A 26,870-nucleotide genomic window follows, 5' to 3' on the forward strand; every position below is an offset into this window, starting at 1 on the left:
TTAAAAATGTTTTCCTTTAAAAAAAAAAAAATTACTTTTCTTCTCTCTTTTTTAGCTGACGACTACTAGGTCCCCTTCCCTCTCCCCGGAACACACCCTCTCTCTCCGACTTTCTTACTGCATCCATCCTTTCTGTGGCGGGGCCAGAAAAGGAAACTGGAAGTGCCACTATGCTGACTTCTCATTCCTTTCCCCAACAGTCTTCACAACACAAGCTCGTCTGAAAAGTACCTCCTTCCTTTTCAAATGAGCACCAGATTCACATTACCCAGTATACATTAATGTGTAATTTAATAAGGCCAAGTGGGAAATTTACTTAATTATTTCTAGCAGAACCTATACAAAGGCTGTGTATTTCCCATGTTTATAGCAATTATGTTTTAAAAAATCATAAATCGGACATATTTTGCATGAAAGAATACCACTTATGAGCTATTCACACCTAAAATTAGTCTGAAATAGCTGAGTTAAGGAATTTGGAACCTATCAATTTGAGTGGGTTTTTTTCCTCAGTAGTTTATCATTTTGGTTGTTGTAGTTTCAGAGTCTTTCTGAAGCAGAGATATGAGGGGGTAGGGGTGTCATTTCTCCCTCTGTGTGGAGAAAACAAAAAAATTAAAGACTTTTAAGAAACAATTGCCAGAGTAAATCTGATGGAAACCACTGCCTAATACAGAGTTCTGAGTGTTGAGAATATCAAACATACTTTTCAAATGTGTGTGATATATATTCAAGCTTATAAAGCAAATTTATGTTGTGACCTTGTCTGAACAAATTATATTTTAATGAGAAAACTTTGTATTAATAGTTCATGCAGGAGAAAACAATTTCAACACAATCAAAGATTTCAAGATCTAGAATTAGATTTAGGGAAAAATGGCACAATCTTCAATTTTGAGTTTTTAAAGTGAGTTTGTAAATAATTAGCAACCATGTACTAATCAAGTTGTTTTATATTTTAACTGTCTGGAAGACAATTTTATTTTACAATGTAAACCCATAATAAAGTCACTTCTGTATTTAAAAAAAAGTCTTTCAGTATTTTAGAAAAGAGACGAACATTCCCTTATAATATTCACCAATGTACATTTATTTTTTTATTGAGGAAACCATAATCAATACAAAATCACAGCAATCATGTACCCTTTTACATACAATGGTATTAAAGCAAACTCTAAACCACAGTTTGTAAAGTATTCAATTTACCTCAAGTCCAAGCTGCATCTCCCTAAGACACTGTTCCCATCACAGTAGCCATTTTAAGCCAATCTTCTTTTTACACGGGTAGTTTCTGTAGAGAACACTTTTCTCAGGACGAAAATGCATTGAGCATGCATAAGAAAAAATATATATATATGTGCAAATACATTTAAGAGTTTCTATAGGGGTATCACTGAAGAAAATAAAATCCTGGGACTTATTTGCTTTCTTAAAAGCACCAATTAAAAAAAATCCCTCAAAAGTTTACACTGTGGCAAGAAAACTCAAGTGACTAAACAAAAAATAAGGTTATTTTCAGAGTCAAAATTATCTTTAACTAGGTATTGTTAAAATACATTTTAAAGTGAGGCAGAATTTTCAGAAAATAAAGACATCTTCATTAATTAGTAATTTCTACAACCTTATTCTAGACAACATAACTTTGCAGGTAGAAGTGGTTCTCCTGGCAGAGTATTCAAACAAATGTTACCACTTTGAATACATTTCTATTTCCCTCTTAAGGTACTCTGTTTACTCCTATCCAAACCCACTCCTGTAAATTAACTACTAAGGTATCTGTCTAAGGATGTATTTTACAATGCTCATAAACAACTAGTATTAAACCACTAGTTTTAGTATTAAAACCATTTTCATTAATTAAAAATAAAAGTATACTTCCCATTTCTAAAAGAGACATCAAACCATAAGAATTCTAAGTACCACCACACTAAGAAATCTTAAAAACAAAAACACATTGTCAAGTTTAAGTGCTAAATAAAATAAATCAATTTCAAGCTAAACATTCTTTCTACCACTCCTAACATCCATTGCATTCAAATCAACTGGCTCACCTTTTCTGCTTTCCATTTATTTCAAGGTTAAGATTAGCGCCATTTAAAAAATGCTTGCAGTATCAGTGAAGGCTTATGATAATAAAAAAAAATTCTCATGAGATAGAAACAATGCCCCAATATCTATTAGCATTCATATGTATTTTCTTTTATAAAAATGCAAACTACAACTAACCAAAACTTGACAGGCTCTTAAGGTTCAAAGAGCTCCTTAATATTATCAATCTTAACATACCTATCATTGACTATTAAAACACACATACACACACATAAATGTGGTGCAATAACTACATAACTTTCAAAATTTAACAGTTCATGGAACATTTAAGATCAAGTGAATAGCACTTTAAAATGAAAAGTGATCAAAGCAGGTACATTACACCCTATACCATATATTATGTATGGGAAAACATTTCATTTTTCTCAATTATGATTTGCCAATTTTACCTTCTACATTGAGCCCTTCTATGGTCCATGCTCATCGGCTCACCAATGGCATACACTCAAAGGATTCCTCTTATGGGTAACTATCTCAGGACCTGATTTTATGAGCTATGATTTGGTGCTTGCAGCATCTTCAGCACTGTGTGTGAAAATGAAGGCAGTATTTTTGAATATTTTTCTTTGTTGCAAAGATAAGCAGGAGTTTTAAAAGGATCAGCACATTTTAGAAATCGAATAAACAAAACTGGTATGATGCTGCTTTAATACATTCATCTTAACTCAAAATATGTACCAGTTAAAATCATCTATAAGAACACACAAACATTTTAAACTGGCAAAAAATAAAATAAATGCAGTGTCAGTTATTAAAGTATTATAAACCAGAAAAATATTGGTTGCTATACAGATTATGAAAGGTTATTTGCTATACAGTTAACATTTCACTGATGCACATGCCTTTACCAAAACATACTGCCAGTATTTCTTATAATTTTTTCCTTTTTTCAGTGTATATAAAAAATTTATGAAAACTGAATTGTCTAAAAAAAAAGTCATAATGAAATTCTTGACCCATAATGTCCTTACTGAATTACTACAGTTCAAGAATAAGAAAAAAAATAAAGACTCCATAGCTTTGGAGGGCAAAGAAAATGTCTTGTCAATCATAAACAGATTGTGAAGGCTGTTGAAGTTTCTGACCAAATGATTTCCTAAATCTTGAAAACTATGTAATTGTCCTTTTTAAAATTTTAACAATTCTTCTATATTTGGGAAAAGTTCGGATGTAGTTTAATTACAGCAGCAATCTACTCATCATTTTTTCCCGTTTTAATTTAAAAAATTAAAATAAAAAACATTACCCAGAAATGTAAACAGTTGTTTGAACAACTTAAAGACTTTCCACTGAAATGGTAGCATAAATAACAAAATACACTTTGGGGAAGCAGTAGCAGATTGCTTTTGAATACACAACCACAAAAACCTCACAGGGACAACATTAATGTACTGAAATATTTATTTATATATGTCCTTAGGTTGTGCTTACCTGTTGCTTTTTGCAGCAGAACCTAAGGTGGAAGGTCTGGGAAGGCACTGTGAAGTATAAATAATTGCACTGTTTGCAATTAATAAAGATTTTAAACCTTAAATGAATCAAAATCAACAGCCTCCAATTTGTGAGTTATGATATTGAATCCAACTGAACTATCTCTTCAGTTTAATTAATAAATGTACCACTTTCCTAAAAGTTCATCTATAAAACAGTATCATGCAAAATACTGAAACTGTTCACATCAATACCCTACTCTTAAAGATAACAGATAACTCCTTAACTAAACTTGAAGCTAGAACTACATATCCATATCTAAATAAGGGTAAGGGAAGTCACTCTAGGTTCTATAAAACAGTCAAAAAACATTTCAAAACATCTACAATGAACTGTACTGCTATTTCTCTACCCTATAAGTAATCTCAACATTTATGTCCTTGCACATCTTTCTTTATAGTATATTCAGAACAGCAAATGGTGCTCCCCCACCAATGAAAGAACTAGTCTATATATTTAGGAAATGGTGTTAAAACCACTACATTGCTTAATATTTGCAAACTGAAAACCACTGTCTGATACATTTCAAGTCTTTCATATTAATATATAAGATATGCATGTTTTACACTGAAAAACAATATATTTTAGGAGCACCAATGAGTAATACTATTCAACTTTGTTAATGATCAGTTTTCTTTAGCTATAGCTAAAGCATATCAAAAATACTTACCCATTAAGCTCACTTTAAAAAAAAATACAGACCTATGAATTACTCTATGTTAAATTAAGAAGCAGTTATGGTTTTCCAAGATATAAGCACTGTATTCCAACATAATATTCACACAAAGTATGGCATTTGCATTATGTGGAACATTGACAAAAAGATACTGTTGCAGTTCATCAATTTGTCATTCTGATGTACTTACAGTGCAATGCTCCTTGAAGGAACACAATCAAGGATGATACACAGCACAGTCCTCCTCACCCCTACAGAGCTAGTTCTATACTGGCTGGATCAAACCTGCACTTCAACAGACAACGGCAAGACAGACTGTATTTGCATGTAGTCTAATATATTAATATGCAAAGAGCCAACAAATATGCAAAGAGTAAAACAATGGATTTCAACAAAATATCAGAACTTCAGCATGAGTGTTATAGAGTAATAAAATGATTTCAAGTACATAAAAAAATTAAGTTGATTCAATGATTGGACTTGTGCATTTACAAAACAAAGCTTATCTATACTGCAAAAAGAAAAAAAAAGAAAAAAAGAAAAAAAAAGCTTGAACATTTTCATACCCCAATAATGTTTCAATGGCAGATGCACTGTAGCTATACTTTTTGCATACTACTTTTTCTACCCTAAATTTAGAAAGAAACACTCTAATATTGTATACATTTGCAAGAGCTGTTTTACATGAAAAAACTGTTCTTATTATAGACTACTCATATTCACTATCCGAAAACTGTTTAAAATTAGTTATGCTGAAACAGTCTTGGAAATCAAGTAATTATCAAATTAAAAACAGAAAGGTTAACTGTTATAGCAGCAGTACAGGTCTGAAACAGTGGTCATGTATAAAAGGAAATTTCACTGTTAATGCAATGGAAGTATGCCAAAAGATCACTGTACACACATGCAGTTTTTAATCAAACAGAAGGGGAAAAAAATGAAGATATCAGGATTACTTGTGCTGAAACAGCCAAATACAATAAATGGAAAAGATCCTCCAATCTACTACTATACTGCAAGGGGGAAAGAAACATGCCAGTGTTTAAAAACTCAAATTAATATTTCATGGGGAAAGCTTATATATTTGTGTATATGTATCTTAATTTATCATTGCTAAGAAATTATGAATCCTTTAAATACCCACATATCCAACTTACCGACACAGGAGGTTTCATATCATTTATTGTAAAGCACAAAACAGGCATTTTAAAAGTGAAAGTATACATTGAAAAAAGTACATTTATATCACAAAGCATCGACCACATAATAGTTGCAAATACATTTGCTGGAATGTGTACATCTACACTAAATACTAAAAACAAACCAATTTTCATTTCTACACAGAAATATTAACCTCCTATCAGTAGTGATAGATATTTTGTACATTTTCAAAAAAAAAAAGAAAAAAAAGAAAGAAAGAAAGAAAGAAAAAACACTATTTTAAACCAAAAACAAAATTAAGATCTTCATCAAGCCGTCTGCATCCATATATTTAACAAAGGTTTTTTTCCCCCACACAATGAAGCAAATACTGTATTGTCCACTTCTTATTATTGGCCCTGTGCAGAAGAGATACATAAGAAATACACAAAAAGTTAAAGAAAATCCTTTAAATGGAGCTAACTCAGGAGTGAATCCTTTAAGAAAGAAAAACTGGTTAATATAAATGGTGGTGGCTTCTTGCATGATTTGCAAATCCCTGGGGGAAAAAAATTTATTTTTAAAATCAAAGGCATTATAGAGATATCTAGCACTCAGATGCCAGAAAGCATTGTAAAAAACAAACAAACAAAAAAACCCAAACAATATACCACAGTACTTCATTTAGTTATACTTTGCCTGATAAAAATTTAAAAGGCAAACATAATCCCAGACAACAGTAAACATGCAGAGAACAAGACTGGAGTTGAAATCAACACATTAGCAAATTTATTATACCTGAGGTGCTGGAGGATGCTGTGGCATTCCCTGGGGACTTGTCTGGGCATAGTAGGCTGCTTGTTGTCTGTAGTACTCAGCCCAGGCTGCACTATAATCTGGCTGACCACCTGGTGGAGCACCAGTAGGGGCAGGAACTGCTTGACCTTTGAGAAAACAAAACAACTTTGTTGCTGTAACCACAATTAAAAGCCCCAAAGAATCTCAGTTCTAATAAAAACAATACCTTGCTTCTTGTAATATTCCTCCCAAGCCTTTGAATAATCTTGTGTCTGCCCTTGTTGACCTAAAAAAAACCCCCTAAATTTTAATACAAAATTATATCCACTGTAAGTACAGGTTATAAAGACAAAAGCACAGAGGGTCAGAATTGCTCTTGTTTTATTTTAAATATTCATTAGTGTCAGAAAACTACTCTGTAATTAAAAAAAAAAATCTAAATGCTATTTTATTTTCTTTTTGCCTTATACTAATCGTAACTTTTAGTTCTAGAGCATCACTATTAATGAAAAACAAAGCCATCCACATAGTTTTAACTAAGATAGGTAAACATTTAGGCATAATCTCGATTCAATTACAGAATTTATAAACTATTAATGTCCTAAATTCAGTCTGGAACAGCAGTGCACGGTTGCCCAGTGGTGATGCTGGGAGGAATGGATGGACCACTATTCTTTTTTTGTTTTCTTATCCATTTGGATTTGTTACACTACAAGTTTTAAATAAAATGCAAATCTTCAATGGAGAAAAAGAAAAAGAACATTTTTTGAGGAAAAAAACCCACTTAAAAGCTATTATTTAAAGACTTCATTATTTTAACATCTGGCCAACATTTTTGTTTCCTGATAAGTAACCTATACACTACATGTATGAACACTAATCTTCAAGATATCTTTTAATATGACATTTAAAGTTTTAATATGCTGTGTCCAAATTACAACACAATTTTATTAAAAATAACTTGATGAAGGACATAAAGAATAATCACTACTGAAGAGGTTCTAAGAAGCAAAATCAATGAAACACAAAGCTCAACAGCTTGCACAAGCACGTTCTTCTAGGTGACTTTCTGGAATTAAGAGACTAAAGAGACATACTCAAATGCGATGCATGAACCTTGAATGGTCTCTGGATTTAAAAAACAAAATAAAAACAAGCCCCCCCCAACACACAAACAGCTACAAAAGACATTTTTTCTGACAACCAGGGAAACTTAAATATGTTGATATTATTGAAAATTTATTTGGAGCAACAGTTGGCAACTTACTCTGAAATGGCTCAGGCACCAAAAAAAGTATACATACAAAGTACATGTCGCAAACTTTTTGAAAATGGTCAATCTGGATAGGAAATATAAACATGGGTGTTCGCTGTACTATTTTTCCAATTTTCTGAAGGTATAAAAAAATTTGAAATCAAAAGTTGGAGAGAAAGAGAACCTGAGTTTTCCTATTTAACTCCTTTATTTGAAAAAAATTTTATTTAGTTTGTAATTCATTTGACTTTATGAAATTATTACAGCTAGACAAAAAATACTGGCAGAAAGCTGTTTTTATGTTTGTTAGATGTTGCCAACAAGGCAACTTTATAGTTTTAGAAAGTGGTCTATTCACCATCACAAATTGGTCAAAGAACAAAAGCAACTGAGTAAATAAAAATTTAAGATTTATGACTAACTTAAAACATGCAAGAAACTCCCCCCTACTTATATGGGCAACAGCACAGAGAAATCCCATATATACTGTAAACAAAATTCTCACACTTTTGTTTTCCACACTCTCTTCAAAGAGGAAGTGAGTCTAACATTTTGATTTTATGAGGAGACACAATTCAAGTAAATCTAAAAACAGTTTCAGTATTTAGACAACTGCCAAATATCTTGGTATCAATAGTAATAAAACCATACAACATTTTCTTACAAACTGCACACATGAAAACTTGCTGACTTGAGGCCAAACTTATTTAAGACAGCAACAATTTCCACTTCAGGTTTACAAATGGAACTAAACCTCATTGTTAAGAGATACTCATATTTTAGAGGCAAAAAAATAACAGTATCAGGGAGACATCTCAAGAAAATTCATCAAACTCAAATGTTCCCTGAAAAACAACCCCCATCCCAAACTCAAATATCCCTGTGGAAAGCTAAAAGTAAACATGTTAGACTCTAAGAAAAATAAACAGTTGGTTAAGTAAGTCATCAACATTTGACATTCCAATCTTGAAAGCGTCCATAGAAAAACTCATTCCACTCCTATGTGAAGGGCAAATGTCATTCTTTTCGCCCAGGTGAAAGCAGGGAAAGAACTCTTCCTATCGAATCTATTTATATTTTGGCTCTTCCCCTAGCCTCTTGCCCTTTGGAAAGGCATGTCCTTAACTTGTTCCCTTTATTCTTCTCCTCAGTTCAAAAACTGTTTTGATATGAGATAATTTAGTAGAACAATACTTAACATTTACATGTAACTTTACAATGTATAAAGTCTTAATTTCATTTCATTCAAGAGATAAGACTTGTCCTAGAGTTCACATGTAACATTCTATTACAGCCCAAGAGACAGCCTTGCTTGATTTCACCCTCAGTTATTTCTCCATACACCTGCATCTTTCCCATTACCACTCTCGCCCGGCTCTTTTAGGCTAGGTACCTACCATATGCTAAGGGTTCAGAGTCCACCATATCAGTGCTTAACATTAAAAGGGACTCCGCCTCAAGTCAAACTTATCCCCAAATGCCTTCATTTACTTTCCTCCAAATAGGAACTGCCTGTCTCTATTTTGAAACCCTATTTCTCTTTAGGGTGTTAACTTTTTTACAAAAGTTCCCTTTCATTCTAGCTTCAAAAGCACCCACATCCAGACTGCTGTCATTCCTTATAGGACAGCGATATGAATTCCTTAAAGTTTCCGTCTTTAACCCTCCAGAATCTCATCTTTAAGAATTTCTCTCAAGTTCTCTTCATGCTAATCTAGGTAACTTACAATTGTTTCAGAAAACAAAACTAATTAAAAAACTCATCTGTTTCAACAGACTTTTATTTATTAATAAGCAAACTGACAAATCTACAGTGTTAGTGGGGATTTTCTGTTCTTAACAGAAAAGGCTGAAATGGCTTCAAAAGCTGAGACAGTCTCCCTAGTTTGGTGACGAGGGCACTGGATTAGAAATCAGGACATCCTTACTGGAATGAATGCCAATACTATGACATAGTATGAGTGTGTTTCGTGTTTGGTAATCGTAATCATTGTTGCTCTTGTTGTGGTCATCCATTTACAATGCTTGGTGTCAGTTTATTTATCTCTTGTAAAAATAAAATACAGTGTGTGTGGGGGGGGGGGGGAACCCTCATGGGAACAGCAAACCCAAGAACTGAAATAGATACACAAAAAAAAAAAAAAAAAAAAGAAGAAATCAGGACATCCAGAGTCCTAGGAAATCCTACCTATGCCACTTGGAAGAGTAAAACTCAATCTTTCCAAATAAGGGAGTCTGACTTAGAGATGAAGATCTTTCTCTCTCCCTGATATTTTATTAACCCTTTCTTTCCCTTCCATTTAAAAACATCAAAAGATTGAACTGATTAGTTTGATGCTTTAAGGTTTCTTATTTGTAGTTATCCTAAAAAGATCTTAAGGACAAGCAATGCACCTAGAAGAAATCAAAGTAGTTAAGCAATCAATCCTTTACAAAACAAAAAACAAAAAAAGACTTCTACAGGAAAAATAAATGGACCTTGTAGCTATCATTAAAGACCTGACAACCTAACATTATTTAAGATTTACATGTAAGGGGGAATCACTCAACCAGTTCACTTTGCTCATAAAATTAATAGCTTATCATTGTGCAGCTACAGAAAAACATTCAAGTGAAAAGAAGGTGGGGGTTACGAGGATCTTCAAACATGGTGTTATTTAATGAGTTATTTCTATACCACCTTTCTCCACAAAGGACTCAAGACAGTCCAGCATATTATCTCTAAAATTAGAATTTTATATAGTAGTTAGCAGGGAAAAGGAAGAAAACAAAAAACTTTTAAAAAGGAAAGGTGAAATGTCTACCCTTAACAATAAAAATTTGAATGGTTAGACCTTGCAGATTACATTCAACATACTCATTTTGGGTAAGTGTAAAAAGGCTAAATAGCAAATTTATTAACCTAAGTCTAACAATAGACCTTTGTTTTTACCCAGTTTTAATAATAATGTAGGGAACATATAAAGCATACTACCCACTGTGAAAATACAAGTTGGACCTAATGATTTTTAACCTCAACATGCTCAAATCTTTAATAAAAGTGACGCTACTTCATAAAAGCTAGTGACCACAGGTCATGACCACTATGTCATTAAGGAATGATTACTAATAGTATTCCCAGTTATTCTCAAAAGTATCCCAATTTGGAAAATAAATTATGTGATCACCCTAATTACAATATACTATTTTGAGGTTAAAGTTTTTTAAGTTTCTTTTTGCAGAATTTTAGCTGTTGTAGACCTGCTTGAGATAAGCTGGGTCACAAAAACATAAATTAATGAATTTGTTACAACCTCAGGAGTAAGAGGCAGCGTGACTCTTCTGGAAAGTCATTCTAACAGTAAAAATTATTTTTCTTTTTTTAAAACAGAGATCAGCTGTGCAAAACATCCTTATCATCAGGTATATGTACTTTTATTCAAAGATTAATATAATAACCATTCTGGAAATTTTTCTTTCTGTGGAGAATGACAAACATTCTTTGGCAAAGAACACTGAAATTTACGTGGAGAATCACAAGAAGACTGTATCTCATGACGAAACTATCACCTATACTTTCTATATCAGTGAAGAATGAGCACGTTTATCTTATTAGCTTCTGTTTGTGACAACTGGTTATGGTGTAAGTGTGTTAATTTTGAATGACTAAGAATAAACATCTGAAAAAAACCCGGTCTGTCCGGAAGTATAACATCAGGTTTGAAATGGTTCCTGAAAAATGCAAATTCAGGAGACAAGCTTGGGACTTAGACCCTCTTAAGAGTTCCAAGTCTGGTTCCACCGCTTTGTAGTTGTGTGACCTGTTTTCCAATATGCACATCTAAGTGTCAGTGAACAGAAAGAACCCCATCCACGGTTTTGCTTTCTGCAGTGAAGTGACCTGTGGTCAACCGTGGCCTGAAAATATTAAATGAACAATTCTTAAGTTTTAGATTGCGCACCATCCTGAGGAGCATGATGAAATCTCATACTGTCCCTTTGTCTAGCATATCCCACCAGTTAGTCACTCAGCAGCCATCTTGCTTATGTGCTTATGTGTCCGAGTAACCCTTATTTTACTTAATAATGGCCCTGAAGTGCAAGAATAGTGATGCTGGCAATTTGGATATGACAAACAGAAGCCTTTTCCTTTAAGTGAAAAGGTTAAAAGTTCTCCATTTAATGAGGAAAGAAAAAAATCGTATGTTGACAGAGGTCGCTAAGATCTATGGTAAGAACAAATCTTCTGTGAAACCGTGGAAGAGGAAAAAGAAATTCATCCAAGTTTTGCTGTCCCACCTCAAAATGCACGTTACAGCTACGGTAAGTGATTATCTGCTTAGTTAAGATGGAAAAGGCATTAAATTTGTACAAGGTATTGAGAGAGAGATCACATTCATGTAACTTTCATTCAATATACTGTTATAATTGTTCTATTTATTAATGTTGTTACTCTCTTACTGTACCTAACTCATAAACTTTATCATAGTTATGTACGTATAGGTAAAAAGCACAGTACATATAGGGTTCAGTACTATCCGCACTTTCAGGCATCCATGGGGGGGAGGGGACTTGGAACATATCCCCCATGTAAAAGTGGGGGACAACTGTACAGTTTTCATTCACAGCGGTTTGCAATAATATATTTGCAAAGTACTTGATTGACAACTGTACTCTCCATTAGAATACAATAACCAGAAGGGCAGGGCTCCTAGGTGTTATGCCCACAGTCACATTCTCAGTATCTATTCCTATGCTTGGCATATAGTATATGCTCTACATTTATTGAATGAAAACGGCCCTTCTAGGTGACTGTTTTTCCTTTTTCATAATGCAAATGTTAATTAAGTAATTAACCTCCTCTGTCACTGCAGGTTACTTCTTATCTGTTTATTTTGCAGCACAAATAATATCACACACAACCAATTTTTGCTTGGTGCTCTATAATTTAACCAGTGCCATTTAGGTTACTGACATGCAACTTATCTTTGACAAAAGTATAGGTAATATTCAATGTCCTATGTGCCAGTGGGGAAACTTTTAGTTCCAATTAGTAAATGGCTGACAAATGCAATTAGAAATAAAAAGATTTCTTAACCACAAATTTAACAATTATTATTTGTAATGACCATATGTCTGAAAGTTCAGTGATTTTGGAATGCATTCTTGTTCAACAGTTCTATACCTCGAGATTTTAAGTTATTGGATGAAAGAAGTCCAAGGAAATAAAAACATGGAACAAACATGCCTTTTATCAAAATCTTCAACCTTTTAGTGTGATATTTACTAAATGTTTCAGTTTAATAAAATGTATAAAAAAAGAAATGTAGAACATACCCATTTTCTTGTAGTACTCTTCCCAAGCCTTGGTATAATCAACCTGTCCAGCTGGAGCTGGATTCTGCTGATCTCCTTATTTAAGAAAAACATAAAAAATTATGATTAACGTTTTTAAAAAGCAATTGTGGCCCTTTCCTTGTTTTCTGTGTAGAGGAGCTGGGAGCAGCCTGTCATGGAGAATGAGGGTAGGAGAGAAGTGCTGTGGGGTAGTGGCATCCTTGCTGGTGCCAAGACACAGGACTCCGGGAGTACAGAGACAGTGTACAGAGAAGATGGTCTATTTATTTAGAAGAGTAGTTACACTGAGCATATAAGTAAATTCACTGGTCAAATAAAACACACTGACGATATCAGGTCTTTCACCATTTATAAGCATGGAAAGTGGGAAAAGCTAGAAAGAAGAACTCTGAAACCCTGGAATGGAATTGCAGGTGATATAAATGTATAGTTTTAAAAATATATACACATATGGATATTTATGTATTTTTTATATGTATGTAGGTATGCATGTACGCAAATTCATATCCTAGCTCTGTACACTGAAAGGAGCTAGTAGCAGTAACACCTCAGCAGCAATGAACACAACTGTTAAGTTTCTAAATATCATCATCTACTGAAAGAAATCAGGGATCATTGGAAAAATGGCTGATTCAAGGGCTGGAGCCCAAAAAGCACAATATCAGCATCTTATTGTGCAAGAAAGTAGGGAAGTGCTTAAAGAATGACAGGCATGTCAAAAGGATACAGGAGCCATCTTGAAGCTACTCCTGACTGGCCAAATCTAGGACAACCTGGTTAAGTTAAAAATATAACTTACTGAATAAAACAGGAATCCATACTGACATAAAGAAATAAACAGAAAGAAAAAGGAAACCTCTTCCATAGTAAAATACCACCTAATAAATGCAGAATGAATGACGGAAGGAGAAATTATCATCATATTTGTAATTGAATCAGGCAGCTATTATCAATGAAGGCTAAGGCCTTCAATGAGGAACAGAATCCTAAGAAAGTTTAGCTTAGAAATCTTAGAAAGTTTTCTAAGGAAGTTTAGCTGTGGTATATGTTTTGATCAGAAAGATAGTTTTCTCTTTGCTCTAGTAGTTCTATAATTTGTACTAGTTCTTTGTTTCTGCTATCATGTTGTTTTAAAAAAAATGTTAAGATTATAAATCACATCTAATCAAACTGAATTGCACAACTTCTACTGTATCTTTATTTTAAGGAAAAACGAGAATAGAATTATCCTGTTTGTCCTGCCCCCCCTCCATAAAAAGAACAGAATAGTGGTATAATCTCAGTATAACTCTCCAGACAGTATTAATTTCAAAGAGGAAAATGGTGATTTTATGGTATAGAATCTTGGCAGACATCAACATGACTGAGTGACCATGGTTACCACCTCTGGGGATAAAACAGGTCCACAATATACGACCCCTACTGTAATGCACTAAGAGAGCAGCATTCATTTCTGACGTATTCTTGCCATAATGTAAGCAGGAACCCTGATCGTGACCTCATCTTCATAAGAAAAGGTTGAAGGGACCTAGGTTGATCCATAAACATCTCACAAAACAAAAGGTCTGTACTCTTTTGAAAGAAAAAGACAGGAATTATTCTTGATTGATGAGAAGCTGTTGGAACAATTGGTGAAATCTCAGTAACGGCTGTGCCTTGGGATAGTAAGATGTATCAACATTGATTAACGAGTGCTGTGTGATGGTTATTTTTGGAGAAATACAGAAAGGAGTATTTAAGGGTAATGGGGCATTATGTCTACACCCTGGTCTTAATGGTTCTGAAAAAGACTAATGATAATGGATATGGACAAATGTGATAGGGTAATGGAACAAATGGGGAAGATAAACATCAAGAGCTAGATTATCTGGATGTTCTTGGTAATGTATCTTACAACTTTCATGAAATTTTGCAGTTATTTCAAAGTAACTTGTTTTTAAAAAGCAAAGCCTGCTTACTGAAGCTGTAACTAAATAATATTATAAATTTGGGGGTAATACACCGATGTACTTTATATATAATTCTAAACACAGGTTTTCACTTCCACATAGAAAATAAATTCTTTAATTACCATAGTTACCTTGTCCATTGGTTTGGGTTGTAGTTGGTGCACCGGCAGGAGCTGCAGGCGGTGGCTGTGCTTGTTGTTGATAATAGTGAGCATAATAAGCAGCCCAAGCTGCTGAATTTGGATCTGTTCCTGTTTTAGCTAGAATAAACACAAGTTCTATATTTGTATCTAAAGTCCATAATCAATCAATCACACACACACCTCTCTAGCAAATATATAGACCCCCAAATTAACTGGACATTAAAAAACAGTAAGTGGACACTCAAATTCTTTTATTATTTTTACTGTCATCATTAGCTTTTATTATAGAAAACTTAGGCTCAGAGATTAAGTAACTTTCCTAGTTCCTAGAAAACTAGTGACTGGCAGAGTTGGGATACAAAGAAAGATCTTTTGGTTCCAAATCCAATGCTTTGTCTCAAACCATCCTGTGCCCTTCTTTTTCTAAACCAGTTTTGCCTCAAGCACTACAGTTTTATGTGGCAGATGACTAAAGGAAAGGAATTCTAGGGACTGACCTGTACAAGATAGAATTATTTTACAACTATGAACTGTCTTATCTTGTTTTCAATGAAGAGACAACTTAAAAACCTTGGAAAAAGAAACAGATTCGCCATATTTCATCTCATCATATTTCAGTGATTATCCTAAAAGATAAACTTGATGTCACTGCCCTATTTGAAATTCTTCATTTATTTCCTGGAGCCTTCAGGGACTATTAAAGCTTTTAGGTACAGAATATCATTCAACATATTTAACAAGATATTTGGACACCCTCGCTTACACTTTCCCTTCCAGCCTCCTCTCCCTGCTGTCAATATTTTTCCATCACTCAAGTTCTGGCCACAGTAAATTGGTTGTACTTTTCAAAAGTCATCATGCTCATATTTGAGCATTTCACCATGTTATGCCTCCTTTGCACTTGACTGTCCCTCACTCATCCTTCATAAAAATCAACTGATGCATTAAAAGTTTGAGACTTCTCAGTCAGAAACAGAAATCCTCTCACTGATTCTGTCTTTTATACTGGGTGTATCATATGATACTATAGGTATATCTTTATTAGTTTATATCCTGAAGAAGGATGTAATTTCCTTAACCAGATTCTATATCTATATGTAATCGATTTAGCCTTCATCCCAAATGGTCAGCAATTCTCAGCTGCCTAATAAAACAAAGGTTAGTGATGTTTGAGAAAAAAAGGGTAAGGATTCCCAGAGTGAGCCAATGTCTAAGGTGATACAGTTATAAGGCATTATGCCACTCTCCATAAGTTTCTAAATTAATACATGTGTCCCAATACATAGTATCATTACCTGTATAGTAATTAATACAAATATGTCACTTGACACCACGTCTAGATAGAGAAACTGAGATAAAACACTTTTAGGAATTGATACTCACACTCTTACAACGTGTAGACCATATATGAAAACCAGTCTCATAATTACATGTAACTAATACGTACTGAGAACTTACTAAATTCATTATTATATTCATTCATTTACTTATCATTTTATAGATAAGAAATCAGATTTAGAGAGGTTCAAAACTTGCTTACTATCCCGTAATTAGTAAATTATGACTAGGACTTATTCAAGTCTGTTTCACTCTAAGTATGTGACTACTACATAAATCTTTAACAACCCAGTAATTTTTTTATAGAAACAGATTTTAATTCAGAGAATACAGACTTTACTGTCAATAAAGGGCCACATTTAAATACCAGGATGTTTAATACAGAGTAATGAAACAGTTTCATTTTGGTCTAACCCTAGCTGTTATCTTTTAGCTAAATGGGTTATTTCTTTCCCAAAGGCATTGCTGAAAGCCACATTCATTAACCAATTCTTTCATTGATGACTTCACCACTACCCCAAGTGGGAAAATGAGACTGTAAAACAGAGACCACTTCTTATTCACATCATTTCTCTCAATCATACTACCTACCCAGAGCATCCAAATAGGTGCAATCCTGCAGATCCAAGTTACCCAATATAAATCTGCCCCTTAATTTTCTCAATCTCTTCAGTGGTGGGATTCTTCTGCTTAATAACACCATACCAATTAGCTTACAAGAGGGAAAGAAAAGTCCTTCCATTCTTTAAACACTATTATACAATAAATCATATTTGACCCTTCTTCTGTTAAGTCCTTCTAGCACAGTATTGCTAACATTTTAAGTACGCATTTCTACAGAATGTAAATTCACTGTTGCATACTCAGACCTTAGTGCACACAGTTTGTTTCCTGAACGTGTGGGAGTTGTGGTTATTTGGTAACTGTCATGTTGTAGCATCATGTTCCAAAGAGCATACCTCCTATGAAATTAAGGTATGTTATAATACAGGGCCAGCCTTAAATACCAGAAATGTTTAATAAAATTCACTAAAACAATTTCATTTAAATTATTTTAGTTTTTAAAAAAATAAGCATACTAGTGTGAAAAGGAATCCTTAATTCAGTACCTTCCTTGAAACTACTCCAGTGAAAGACGCCTAAGAGGTATGTAGTAGGTGAGAAAAAAAAAAGGATCATAAATAAAAGTTACTGGTTTCAATGAATGCTCTTTGACCGTGATGGAAAGAAAAGTACAGGGTGGGAAAAGACTCAAGGATAGAATAAAATGTAACAGATACAAATCACATCTGAACAGAGAAAATATTTAACTAAATTAATTTGAGAGTTCCAACATGCAGATATTTAATACAGGCCTGTTTTTTACTAACGTGAAGTTATATTAGGAATACTAAAATAGGCAACTTACATATCTTTTTTGAGAATTTGGAAGCTTAATGCCCAAGGATTAAACACTCCGACTCACACAATTTTATAAATAAATGTACACTATTCTTTCATGGATAATGTCACGATTAACATACAGTACATTTGATGGCACTAGCATCTAAAACCTAAGACACTGTACTTCTTCCTATACTTTTGGCTTTTAGCATTCTGCTGTATCACTTCTAAAGTAGAGAAAGCCAAATGCAGGTAGAAAAAGACCTACAAAAACAGACCATACTCACAACAGTCTTATACACTGTAGTAGAACCAGAACCTAACACTTCTGCTGAAGGAGTGAAACAAGTGCAGAAAATGCACACAATGTAGAATCAACACTAGAAAATTTATAACTATAACAGGAGTGGCAAACAAAAACACAGATTACACCCAAATGATAAGCATCTTTTACCTGGATCTGGAGGGGCCTGTTGCTGCCAATGTGGATACGCGTTTCCCCACCCCTGGGGAGCATAAGGGGCTGGAGGACCACTGAAAACACAGAAATCAATTTTAAAATAGTTTCCCAAAATCTAGAATCTTTGAGCAAAAGCCTAGAACCAAACTCAAAACTTACTGAGGAGCAGGGCCAGGTGGTCCTGGATTATAAGGTGCAGGGTTATATGGTCCCATTGGAGTTCCAGGCCCAGGGGGCCCAGGAGGCCCATGGGGGCCTGGGACACCATGGGGCCCATGGGGTACAGGTGGCCCTAAAGGATTTACTGGGCCCTGCAAAAAAGCAAAAGACAAAGAAAAATCAGAAAGACAGTAATGGTTAAACATTTCAAAGGCCAAATAACCTTCCATTTTTACCCTTTTACCTAACCACAAGCAATCTAAAATTTATGATTTTCCTTCATTTCCTCACTCATGCTGCAAAACTTCTGAACTCTACCATATTAATGAGGCATGTAAAATTAATTAAAATCAACAGCATTAGCAAAGAACTGAAACATTAACTTTACCTTCTATTCTTTTCAGGCTGTTCCCTTTTCCATTATTCCCCTTTCCTTGCACAATTTTTACTTTTACTATCCCTTTATCATCTTAATCATGGAAGTTTATCAAATATCAAGTTCTTACCTCTTCTCTCTCTGCATCTACTCTATATCTATTCACTTAACATTGTAATCAGAGAACCATCCTGACAATACAGTCCTCAAATTGCTTAGGTCTCATATCGTGAACTGGCTATTGAATACTTTCCCAATAATGTAACAAGTTCTCACTCAACAAACCAGTCCTTCTCACAGCCTTCCTGTCACTGAGCCCCATTTCAATCAATAATTTAAATTCATTTCCTCCCTCACCCTTTATCATAATTTTCTGAATACCATGAAGATTCCCTTTTTAATTGATTTAATAAATCAGGATATTTCGTATCCATTTCATTCCACATCATAATTAATAATGCTCAGGTGATTCTTCTTTGATAATCCAACTTGTAAGGACCACTAGATTTAACTGCTCTAAAATAAAATATTCCTTTCATGCAGTTAATACTCACCATGTGACAATTTGGACAAAAATGCTTAATCTATATATGGTTGTCAATTTTCTCACTACAATAAAGCCAAACTTCAAGACTTTCATAATAACCTGTCTCTTTAAGTCTCTAACTGCTGTCATTATCCCTCACTTCAATGATACATAACCTATCCTTTCCAAATAGTAAAAAAAGGATTACTGAAAAAAGGTAGCAACATTTTTACAGGGCTTTGTTCCAGGCACTCTTTTAAGTGATAAACACACATACTTCAAACATTTAATCCCTATAACCCTAAAAGGTAGGTATGATTATCCTCACTTTCAGATGAAAAAGAGGCAAAGAAGAGTGTAAATATCTTCCCCCAAGGTCACACAGTCAGTAAATGATTCAGAGTATTTTGAACCCAAACAGCCTGACTCCAGAGTCCAAGTTCTTCTTAAGAGCTTCTCTTGAACAACCTATCTTGTCTGTCCATCAACCCAGAAGCAATGCTGATCCATGCATGCTAATGACAGCAAAATCCAAAACCAAGATGCACGATTCATTTTTCTGGCATCAATTCCTGCCATTACTGAGTCCAACAATTATTTTCTTCATTTTTTTGAACAATTATACTTATTCTCCATACCACAGAACTTACAACGTTTGTGTATATTTTTATAAGGTATTCTTTTTTTAAAAATAAATCTATCTATCTATCCTACCTACCTACCTACCTATCTATCTATCTTGGTTGTGTTGGGTCTTCATTGCTACAGGAGGGCTTTCTCTAGTTGCGGCGAGCGGGGGCTACTCTTCGTTGCGGTGCGCAGGCTCCTCATTGTGGTGGCTTCTCCTGTTGCGGAGCATGGGCTCTAGGCGTACGGGCTTCAGTAGTTGTGGCACGTGGGCTCAGTAGTTATGGCTCACGGGCTTAGTTGCTCCGCGGCATGTGGGATCCTCCCGGACCAGGGATCAAACCCGTGTCCCCTGCATTGGCAGGTGGATTCTTAACCACTGCACCACCAGGGAAGTCCCTATAAGGTATTCTTAAGTGTCTTTTGTGTATCTATTTTTTGTTTTCCCAAGCAGAGAGAAACACCCCATTCACAGCATGGCAAACATCAAGAAGAACTTTCCTAAGATACTCTAATTATTATTAATAATTTAAGATGCTCCCACACGTTAATTCTTCACAGTAAAATAAAAGAAACACAGTAAAGCACTATTTTCTCACTATTTCCAAATTTGATCATGCATCAGAATCACCTGGAACATCCTTCTAAAATTAGATGCTGGGTCGGTCCTATTGCAGACATTCTGAATCAGAACTGTGTATATGTGTCAAGGTGTAAAGGACCCAAGCGGTCGACATTTTAAAACTCCCCAGACGACTGTCAGCCAGTCTAAGAATTAGGATTTATAGATTTCTACTTTACTGAGGGGGGAGGCATCTGATTCACCTTTGCTTCACCAAAGTTGGGTAAGCAAGCCCTTAATAGTGACTTCCTGTTAACTGTCTCCTTCAGGTATATTCCACAATCTTCCACCAACCCTAATACCGTAACTCAAGTAATGCTATCCTCTTATTTACCCACCCTCAAGTACAAGGTTCTGAACACCTGTAACTGTGTATTAACTGGGTCATTTTCATTGCTGGAAAATCTCTTCTATATTGTTATGTTTCTATTATGTGACCAGACCTGTAATTTTAGAGTAGAAATTAACATTTTTCTGTATAGCACTTATAGGAACATATGAATTAATGTCTTATTTAACTAACAGGATCTGTGCTATCAACTGGAAGTTTAAAGCATACTCACACCAATCTTTTCTTCTATGAGTTGCCGAGCATAGTCTATTTGCTGTGGAGTTCCACGAATTGTAAATAACTTCATATTAGGATCTGCATTAGGTGGAGGATTTCTCTGAAGTTCTATTCTTGCACCAGACTGTTGGCTTATGCTTTTTATGGTTTCACCTCCTAAAATCAAAGCACAGTAATTTCTCTAAACATTCAAAGGATACAAGAGGAGCTATTCAAAACAAACTGATCACAATTAAGAAGGTATGAACTGTATCCCATCTGCTAATATTCTACTAGGAGTTTCCATTTATTCTACACTTTAAGTCGAACTATATGAAGCATTTCACACATTTAAGTTTTAAGACATAACTTAGTTATGTCTGCACCCAACCTTAAAATGAATTATAACATCAAAATATTTGCTTCAAAGAAATTGCTTTTCTACGCAATGTAAATATAAACTAACACAATGATTTAAAAATTCAAAAATTTAAAAACATGTCAGGAAACAGCAAAATAAACAAAAACACTAACCACTTTCTAGATCAGAAAAAAAATTTCTTACACTAATAATTATACTGTTGGTTCCCTTCTCTAGAAGCCAATGTGATTCAAATCCCACTCTTGATTTAAGCACATATAAAGCCCTTCATTTAGGCTTTAGGTGTTACGATCAGCATAAGAACACTTTTCTACTAAAACACAGCCAAAAAAAAATTATTGCTACTCATTTACAACAGCAACAGAAATAGCATCCAGAACCGTTAAATTATTAATCACACATTAATAGTTTTAAATACATTGCCTTTTCCTATTATTAATCCAGTTTTCCCAGTTGGTACAATGAAATTAAATTCCTGTAGTCCACCAGGTGGTCCCATGTTCCAGTTGCCTTGACCTCTACCTCTTCCTCGACCACCAGGTCCAGGTCCACCAGGATTACCAGCCTAAAAGAGGGGAAAGACAAAGTCAGAAATATGTTCTTCTTTCCACAGTAAAATTATTACACATCTATTTCCCTCAACTTTCATTTTCCTAAATGAGAAGTTTAGAGAAGTTGGGACACACCTTGGCCCAAATAATCAAGAAATGACCACCACCATTTATTCCTTTTATGCCGTGGTGAATAAAGTAGTGCACTTATGTAGCTGCCGTCCTGCTCCAAAATGTTTACCTTAAAACAATTTAAACTTTCTAGCTATTAATAAAGTATCACCAAACAGATTCTGATAAAAAAAATATGGAGGGGAACTTTCACATTTAATGAAGGAAAATATTTTTAAAATGAAAACAAAACAGAACAATGAAAATTTAACATTCTATCAAACCTGAACACTTCGAAGAAGGTCTGTAATAATTTCTGCAGCATGTTGACATCGGTCTGGAGGTCCTGTTATTTGTGCTATTCTATCTGGTGTTGTTCCGTCATCTTCAAACAAAGGAAACAAATTGGATTAATTTAGCATTAAATTAATTAGTGTCAAAAGTAACTGCCACCAACGCTTAGAAAATAAATATATGTACTCACCTGGCTTAAACTGAATTCGAACACCAGCATCATTTTGTATTTTTTTAATCATCTCTCCATTTCTTCCTATTACGATGCCAACAGCGAATCTTGGAATGGGGACCTTACACAGAGAAGACTAAGCATTAGGAAAGCCATTTCCTGAAAAATGAATCTGCCCCAAACCATAGAAGTACTATATTTATATCAAAGAGGTTGGCAAGATACAAAGTACACATTCTGTATTCTAAGGTAGAAAGTGGGGGGGAAAGACAGTACAATGTTAGAGAAGGCTATGTAACACAAAACAGGAAAAACCTTATTTTATTTATGGACTAGCATTCAACCACTTCTAAATTGGTATTTTTACTTACATCTATTCCTTCATTTCCTCCTATTCTTGACCCATACTCATTTCGAACTTCTCTGAAACCACCTTGATCACGAATTAATTCTAACACCATTTCCTTGGCTTGCTGAAGTAGAAAAAATTACCCAATTTAGGAATCGTGTCTCAAAACACTATAATTATTCATGCATGTGTTCCCCCTCTGCCATCCACCCCAAATCCCTCTTTGTAAAATATAAACTTAAGTTTACTTGAACTTTGTATGGGTCTCCTGTAATCCTAAGAGGTTTGTCAGCACCAGTGTTCTGAGGTCCATCTTGGATCATAACCATTTTAACTCCAGCCCGTTCCTGTTAATCACAGAAATCAGCTTTATTAACAAAAGGGGACAGGAAGGAAACGGGCTCAAAACAGACAAAAAGTAATCATTTTACAAACATAGTAATACCTGAAGTTGTTTAATAGTCTCTCCCCCCTTTCCAATGACTAATCCTGCTTTGCTAGCTGGAATCATGATTTCTTGAACCGCATTTCCTGGCCCATCACCATGATGGAAGCCAGGGGCTGGTCTTCCCTTTTCAACAATCTGGTCCAGTAACCGTTTTGCTGATCTGTTAACAAATTAATAGTCAATAAAAAATAATATAATCAGGTACTCCTCCCATCCCAATTCAGGATAAGGTGGCCTAAAACTAAATTTTAACAATTAAAAGAAAATGCCATGAGTGTCAAAGACTGAAACCATGCAATAAATTTTCTAGGTATCAGTATATAATCAATATTTTTGAGAATAGTCCAAAATTTCCAAGAAGACACACCCTACTTCTAAAGTTATCTCAGAATAAAGCTCATTCTTCCAAAAATTAAACAATGTGTTTACTTTTTAAACCTTTACTTTGGTTACTCAAACGTTAAAATTTATTTGTTCATTCAACAAATACTTAAGAAATGTCAACTATATGCCAGGTACTATTCTAGGTAAAGGGGTTACAGCAGTGAAATAAAAAGACAAGGTCCTTGCTGGCATGGTTTAACTTCATCAAATAAGTAAAAATAGCAGGTTAAAGGAACAACATGTCATTTGTTAAGTGCTATAAAAAAAACCAAAACAAGATGAGGAGGACAGGTTGTGTGTATGTATGTGAAGGGATGCTATCCTATGCAAAATAGATGAATGAACAATTCCCTGGCGGTCCAGTGGTTAAGACTGCGCTTCCACTGAAGCAGGCTCAAGTTCGATCCCTGGTCAGGGAACTAAGATCCCAGAAGCCGCACAGCAGGGCAAAAAAAAAAGAAAGATGAATGACCTTACTGATAAAGAGACATTTGAACCAAGACCTGAAGGAAGTAGAGGAGTGACTATGAAAATATCTGGGGAAAAATGTTCCAGGGAGAAGAAACAGAAGGTGCAAAGGACTCTAATGAGAAGCACGCTTGGTGTGCTGAAAAAATAGAAAAGAGGCTAAATGGGGCTAAAACAGAGTGAGTTGGGAGAAGAATGGTAAAATATGAAGTGAGAAAGATGGCAGGTAAGCCAAGCCATAATAAAGACACTGACTTCTACTCTAAATGGGAAAGCATTACAGGATCTTTGAGCAAAGTAGTGATATGAATTGATTCATATTTTAAAAGGATCGTTATGTCTATAATTAGACAAGGCTAAAAAGAATGGAGACACATTGTTGTAATATAGGCAAATGGTGTCATAGATACGGTGACAGTATAGAAGGTGACAAGAAGAGGCTGAATTCCAAATAATTGGGAAGGAAAAAATGCTTATGGATAAATGAGACTTTAGACAAAGATAAAGTATCAAAACAGAGTTTTCATACACTGAAATGAGATGAACTAGATTGAGTAAAAGAAAAAGCATGGGCTGGAAAACAATGATTCTGTTTTTAACAATTGGAAATTTAACATTTAAAGGTGTCTAGTAGACATTCAAGTGGACAGTATACTAAGGAAGCAGCTGGATATGAATCTGGAATTTAGAGAAAGAAATCAAGGCTGAAGATTCAAGCAAAGCTACCACCTTTTTTTTTTTTTTTTTTTTTTATTTATTTATTTTTAATTTATGGCTATGTTGGGTCTTCGTTTCTGTGCGAGGGCTTTCTCTAGTTGTGGCAAGTGGGAGCCACTCTTCATCGCTGTGCGTGGGCCTCTCACTATCGCGGCCTCTCTTGTTGCGGAGCACAGGCTCCAGACACGCAGGCTCAGTAATTGTGGCTCACGGGCCCAGCTGCTCCGCGGCATGTGGGATCTTCCCAGACCAGGGCTCGAACTCGTGTCCCCTGCATTAGCAGGCAGATTCTCAACCACTGCGCCACCAGGGAAGCCCAAGCTACCACCTTTTAAGGAGTTTTTTTGTAAAACAGAGCAGAGAATTAGAAATGTGGGGTTTAGGGATGGTTTTCTGTTTAGAGGGATTTTCAAGCATGTTTATATGCTGTTAGAAATTTTCTAAAAAAGGGGAAAAGTAATAGCACAGAAGAAAGTCAGTTCAATTGCAGGGACAATATCCTTCAGTAGGAAGGAAGGGCTGGAACATGATTTTCGTACTTACTGGACAGACTCAGGGGTTCCAGTTAACATACAAGACCTTTCTGGAAGGCCACCACTGTCTACAATTAAAAACAAACAAAAATCTTAGGCCAAGAAAATGTTAACAGCATCATTTTCACTAGCAACTGTAAAAATGCTAGTTTTCTTGTCACTTTGAAAATAATAGCAAGAGAATAACATTACCAGGAGCTATCTGTATTTTGCATCCAGATTCCTGTTGTATGCGTGAGATCTGTTCACCTCCTCTGCCAATTACTAGTAAGAAAAAAGAAAATTATTTGCTGAAAGATTTTAAAGTATGTTTTGATTATGTTTTTTCATAGCTTTAAAAAAATCAGATTACTTACTAAATCCAACCATCCCATCTGGAACTTTGTATTCTTCTGTCATTACAGACCTGCTAAGAAATAACAGAAACCAACATTTTCCTTCAAAGAAAGATAGATAATTTGTTTACAAATAAAAGGTAAACATAAAAATGGAAATCTAATGGCTCCTAATAGCTTAAACTAGATTTCTAGGCACATACTTAAAATACTCAAAGTCAAAATACAGGGCCTGAGTAGTTAAACCCAGTATCTTAATTAAGGTCATACATATCAAGTGAGGAAGGTATGGTGGATGGAACAGTCTAAAGGCACGAACAAAAAGGAGTTGGGGTGCAGTTCAGGAGATATCATTTTAACAGTTATTTTAATTCAGCTTAGTTCTTCTAAAGTGTGGCTAATTCCACCCATCCTTTCAAATTACAAACGTTATCTCACTCAAGAAAACAGATCATTTGCTATCACCTATTTGAGTCAAGGGAAATGAGCTATATATACCAAAAAAAAAAAAGCAGACACATATTCACTATATACTACCTTGGCTGTGTTTCACATACAGTTCAACTAAAACTTGCAAAGTGCCCTTTGAAAAGCTTTTATTTGACTATACCTTTGCTGCTGATGCATCGGTGGTAACTGTGTTCCGAAAGCTACCAAAAAATTAAATAAAGTGAAAATTTAATTTAATTTAATTGACATATATTTAACAATATAATCATTTTAAGCAATTCTAAAATCTTTCCCTGACACACAGACAACACCCTGAAGAGCACAAAATTTTATGCAGAATACTTAACACTGAGAGTGGGCAAGAAACTCAGTGAAACGGCAGACATTATTGGCAATAGCATAGAAAAATAACTGTCCTTTTTCAAGCAGCATAAGCAAAGATTAAGAAATGGAGCTATAACCCCTATGTTCATAGCAGCACTATTCACAACAGCCAAGACATGGCAATAACCTAAATGTCCATCGACAGATGAATGGATAAAGAAGATGTGATACGTATATACAATGGAATACTACTCAGCCATAAAAAAGAATGTAATAATGCCATCTGCAACAACATGCATGCAAACTAGATATCCATACTAAGTCGGAAAGAGAAAGACAAATATCGTATGATATCACTTATATGCGGAATCTAAAATTTGACACAAATGATTCTACCTACGAAACAGAAACATACT

General features: G+C 34.7%; 2 protein-coding genes across 23 annotated transcripts in view; one reads left to right on the plus strand and one right to left on the minus strand.

The window, feature by feature from the left end:
- NEXN (nexilin F-actin binding protein) overlaps positions 1–1,030 on the plus strand; it is a 56,995-nt gene extending 55,965 nt beyond the window's left edge. For all 6 annotated transcript variants that reach the window (XM_059924843.1, XM_059924780.1, XM_059924832.1 and 3 more), the window contains one exon: positions 56–1,030. In XM_059924843.1, coding sequence (XP_059780826.1) covers positions 56–69 — 14 coding nt within the window. In that variant the 3' untranslated portion in view covers positions 70–1,030. The remainder of the gene's footprint in view (positions 1–55) is intronic.
- A 36-nt stretch (positions 1,031–1,066) lies between these two features.
- The window catches only part of FUBP1 (far upstream element binding protein 1), a 34,317-nt gene continuing 8,513 nt past the window's right edge, over positions 1,067–26,870 (minus strand). For 2 of the 17 annotated variants that reach the window (XM_059924867.1, XM_059924915.1), the window contains 19 exons: positions 26,291–26,330; positions 25,702–25,751; positions 25,538–25,609; positions 25,356–25,413; positions 23,241–23,403; positions 23,044–23,142; positions 22,818–22,919; positions 22,465–22,567; positions 22,265–22,365; positions 21,742–21,883; positions 20,953–21,113; positions 18,239–18,390; positions 18,074–18,153; positions 14,878–15,015; positions 12,786–12,860; positions 6,441–6,500; positions 6,215–6,360; positions 3,541–3,587; positions 1,067–2,634 (listed from right to left, as the gene is read on the minus strand). In XM_059924867.1, coding sequence (XP_059780850.1) covers positions 2,604–2,634; positions 3,541–3,587; positions 6,215–6,360; positions 6,441–6,500; positions 12,786–12,860; positions 14,878–15,015; positions 18,074–18,153; positions 18,239–18,390; positions 20,953–21,113; positions 21,742–21,883; positions 22,265–22,365; positions 22,465–22,567; positions 22,818–22,919; positions 23,044–23,142; positions 23,241–23,403; positions 25,356–25,413; positions 25,538–25,609; positions 25,702–25,751; positions 26,291–26,330 — 1,820 coding nt within the window. In that variant the 3' untranslated portion in view covers positions 1,067–2,603. Of the gene's footprint in view, positions 3,588–4,466; positions 4,567–5,440; positions 5,836–6,208; positions 6,361–6,440; positions 6,501–12,785; positions 12,861–14,877; positions 15,016–18,073; positions 18,154–18,238; positions 18,391–20,952; positions 21,114–21,741; positions 21,884–22,264; positions 22,366–22,464; positions 22,568–22,817; positions 22,920–23,043; positions 23,143–23,240; positions 23,404–25,355; positions 25,414–25,537; positions 25,610–25,701; positions 25,755–26,290; positions 26,331–26,870 lie in introns of those variants that run through there. The other 15 variants (XM_059924904.1, XM_059924856.1, XM_059924959.1 and 12 more) reach the window with 12 other exon arrangements.

The sequence above is a fragment of the Balaenoptera ricei genome, chromosome 1 (genome assembly GCF_028023285.1).
Source record: "Balaenoptera ricei isolate mBalRic1 chromosome 1, mBalRic1.hap2, whole genome shotgun sequence".
NCBI classification, from domain to species: Eukaryota; Metazoa; Chordata; class Mammalia; order Artiodactyla; family Balaenopteridae; genus Balaenoptera; species Balaenoptera ricei.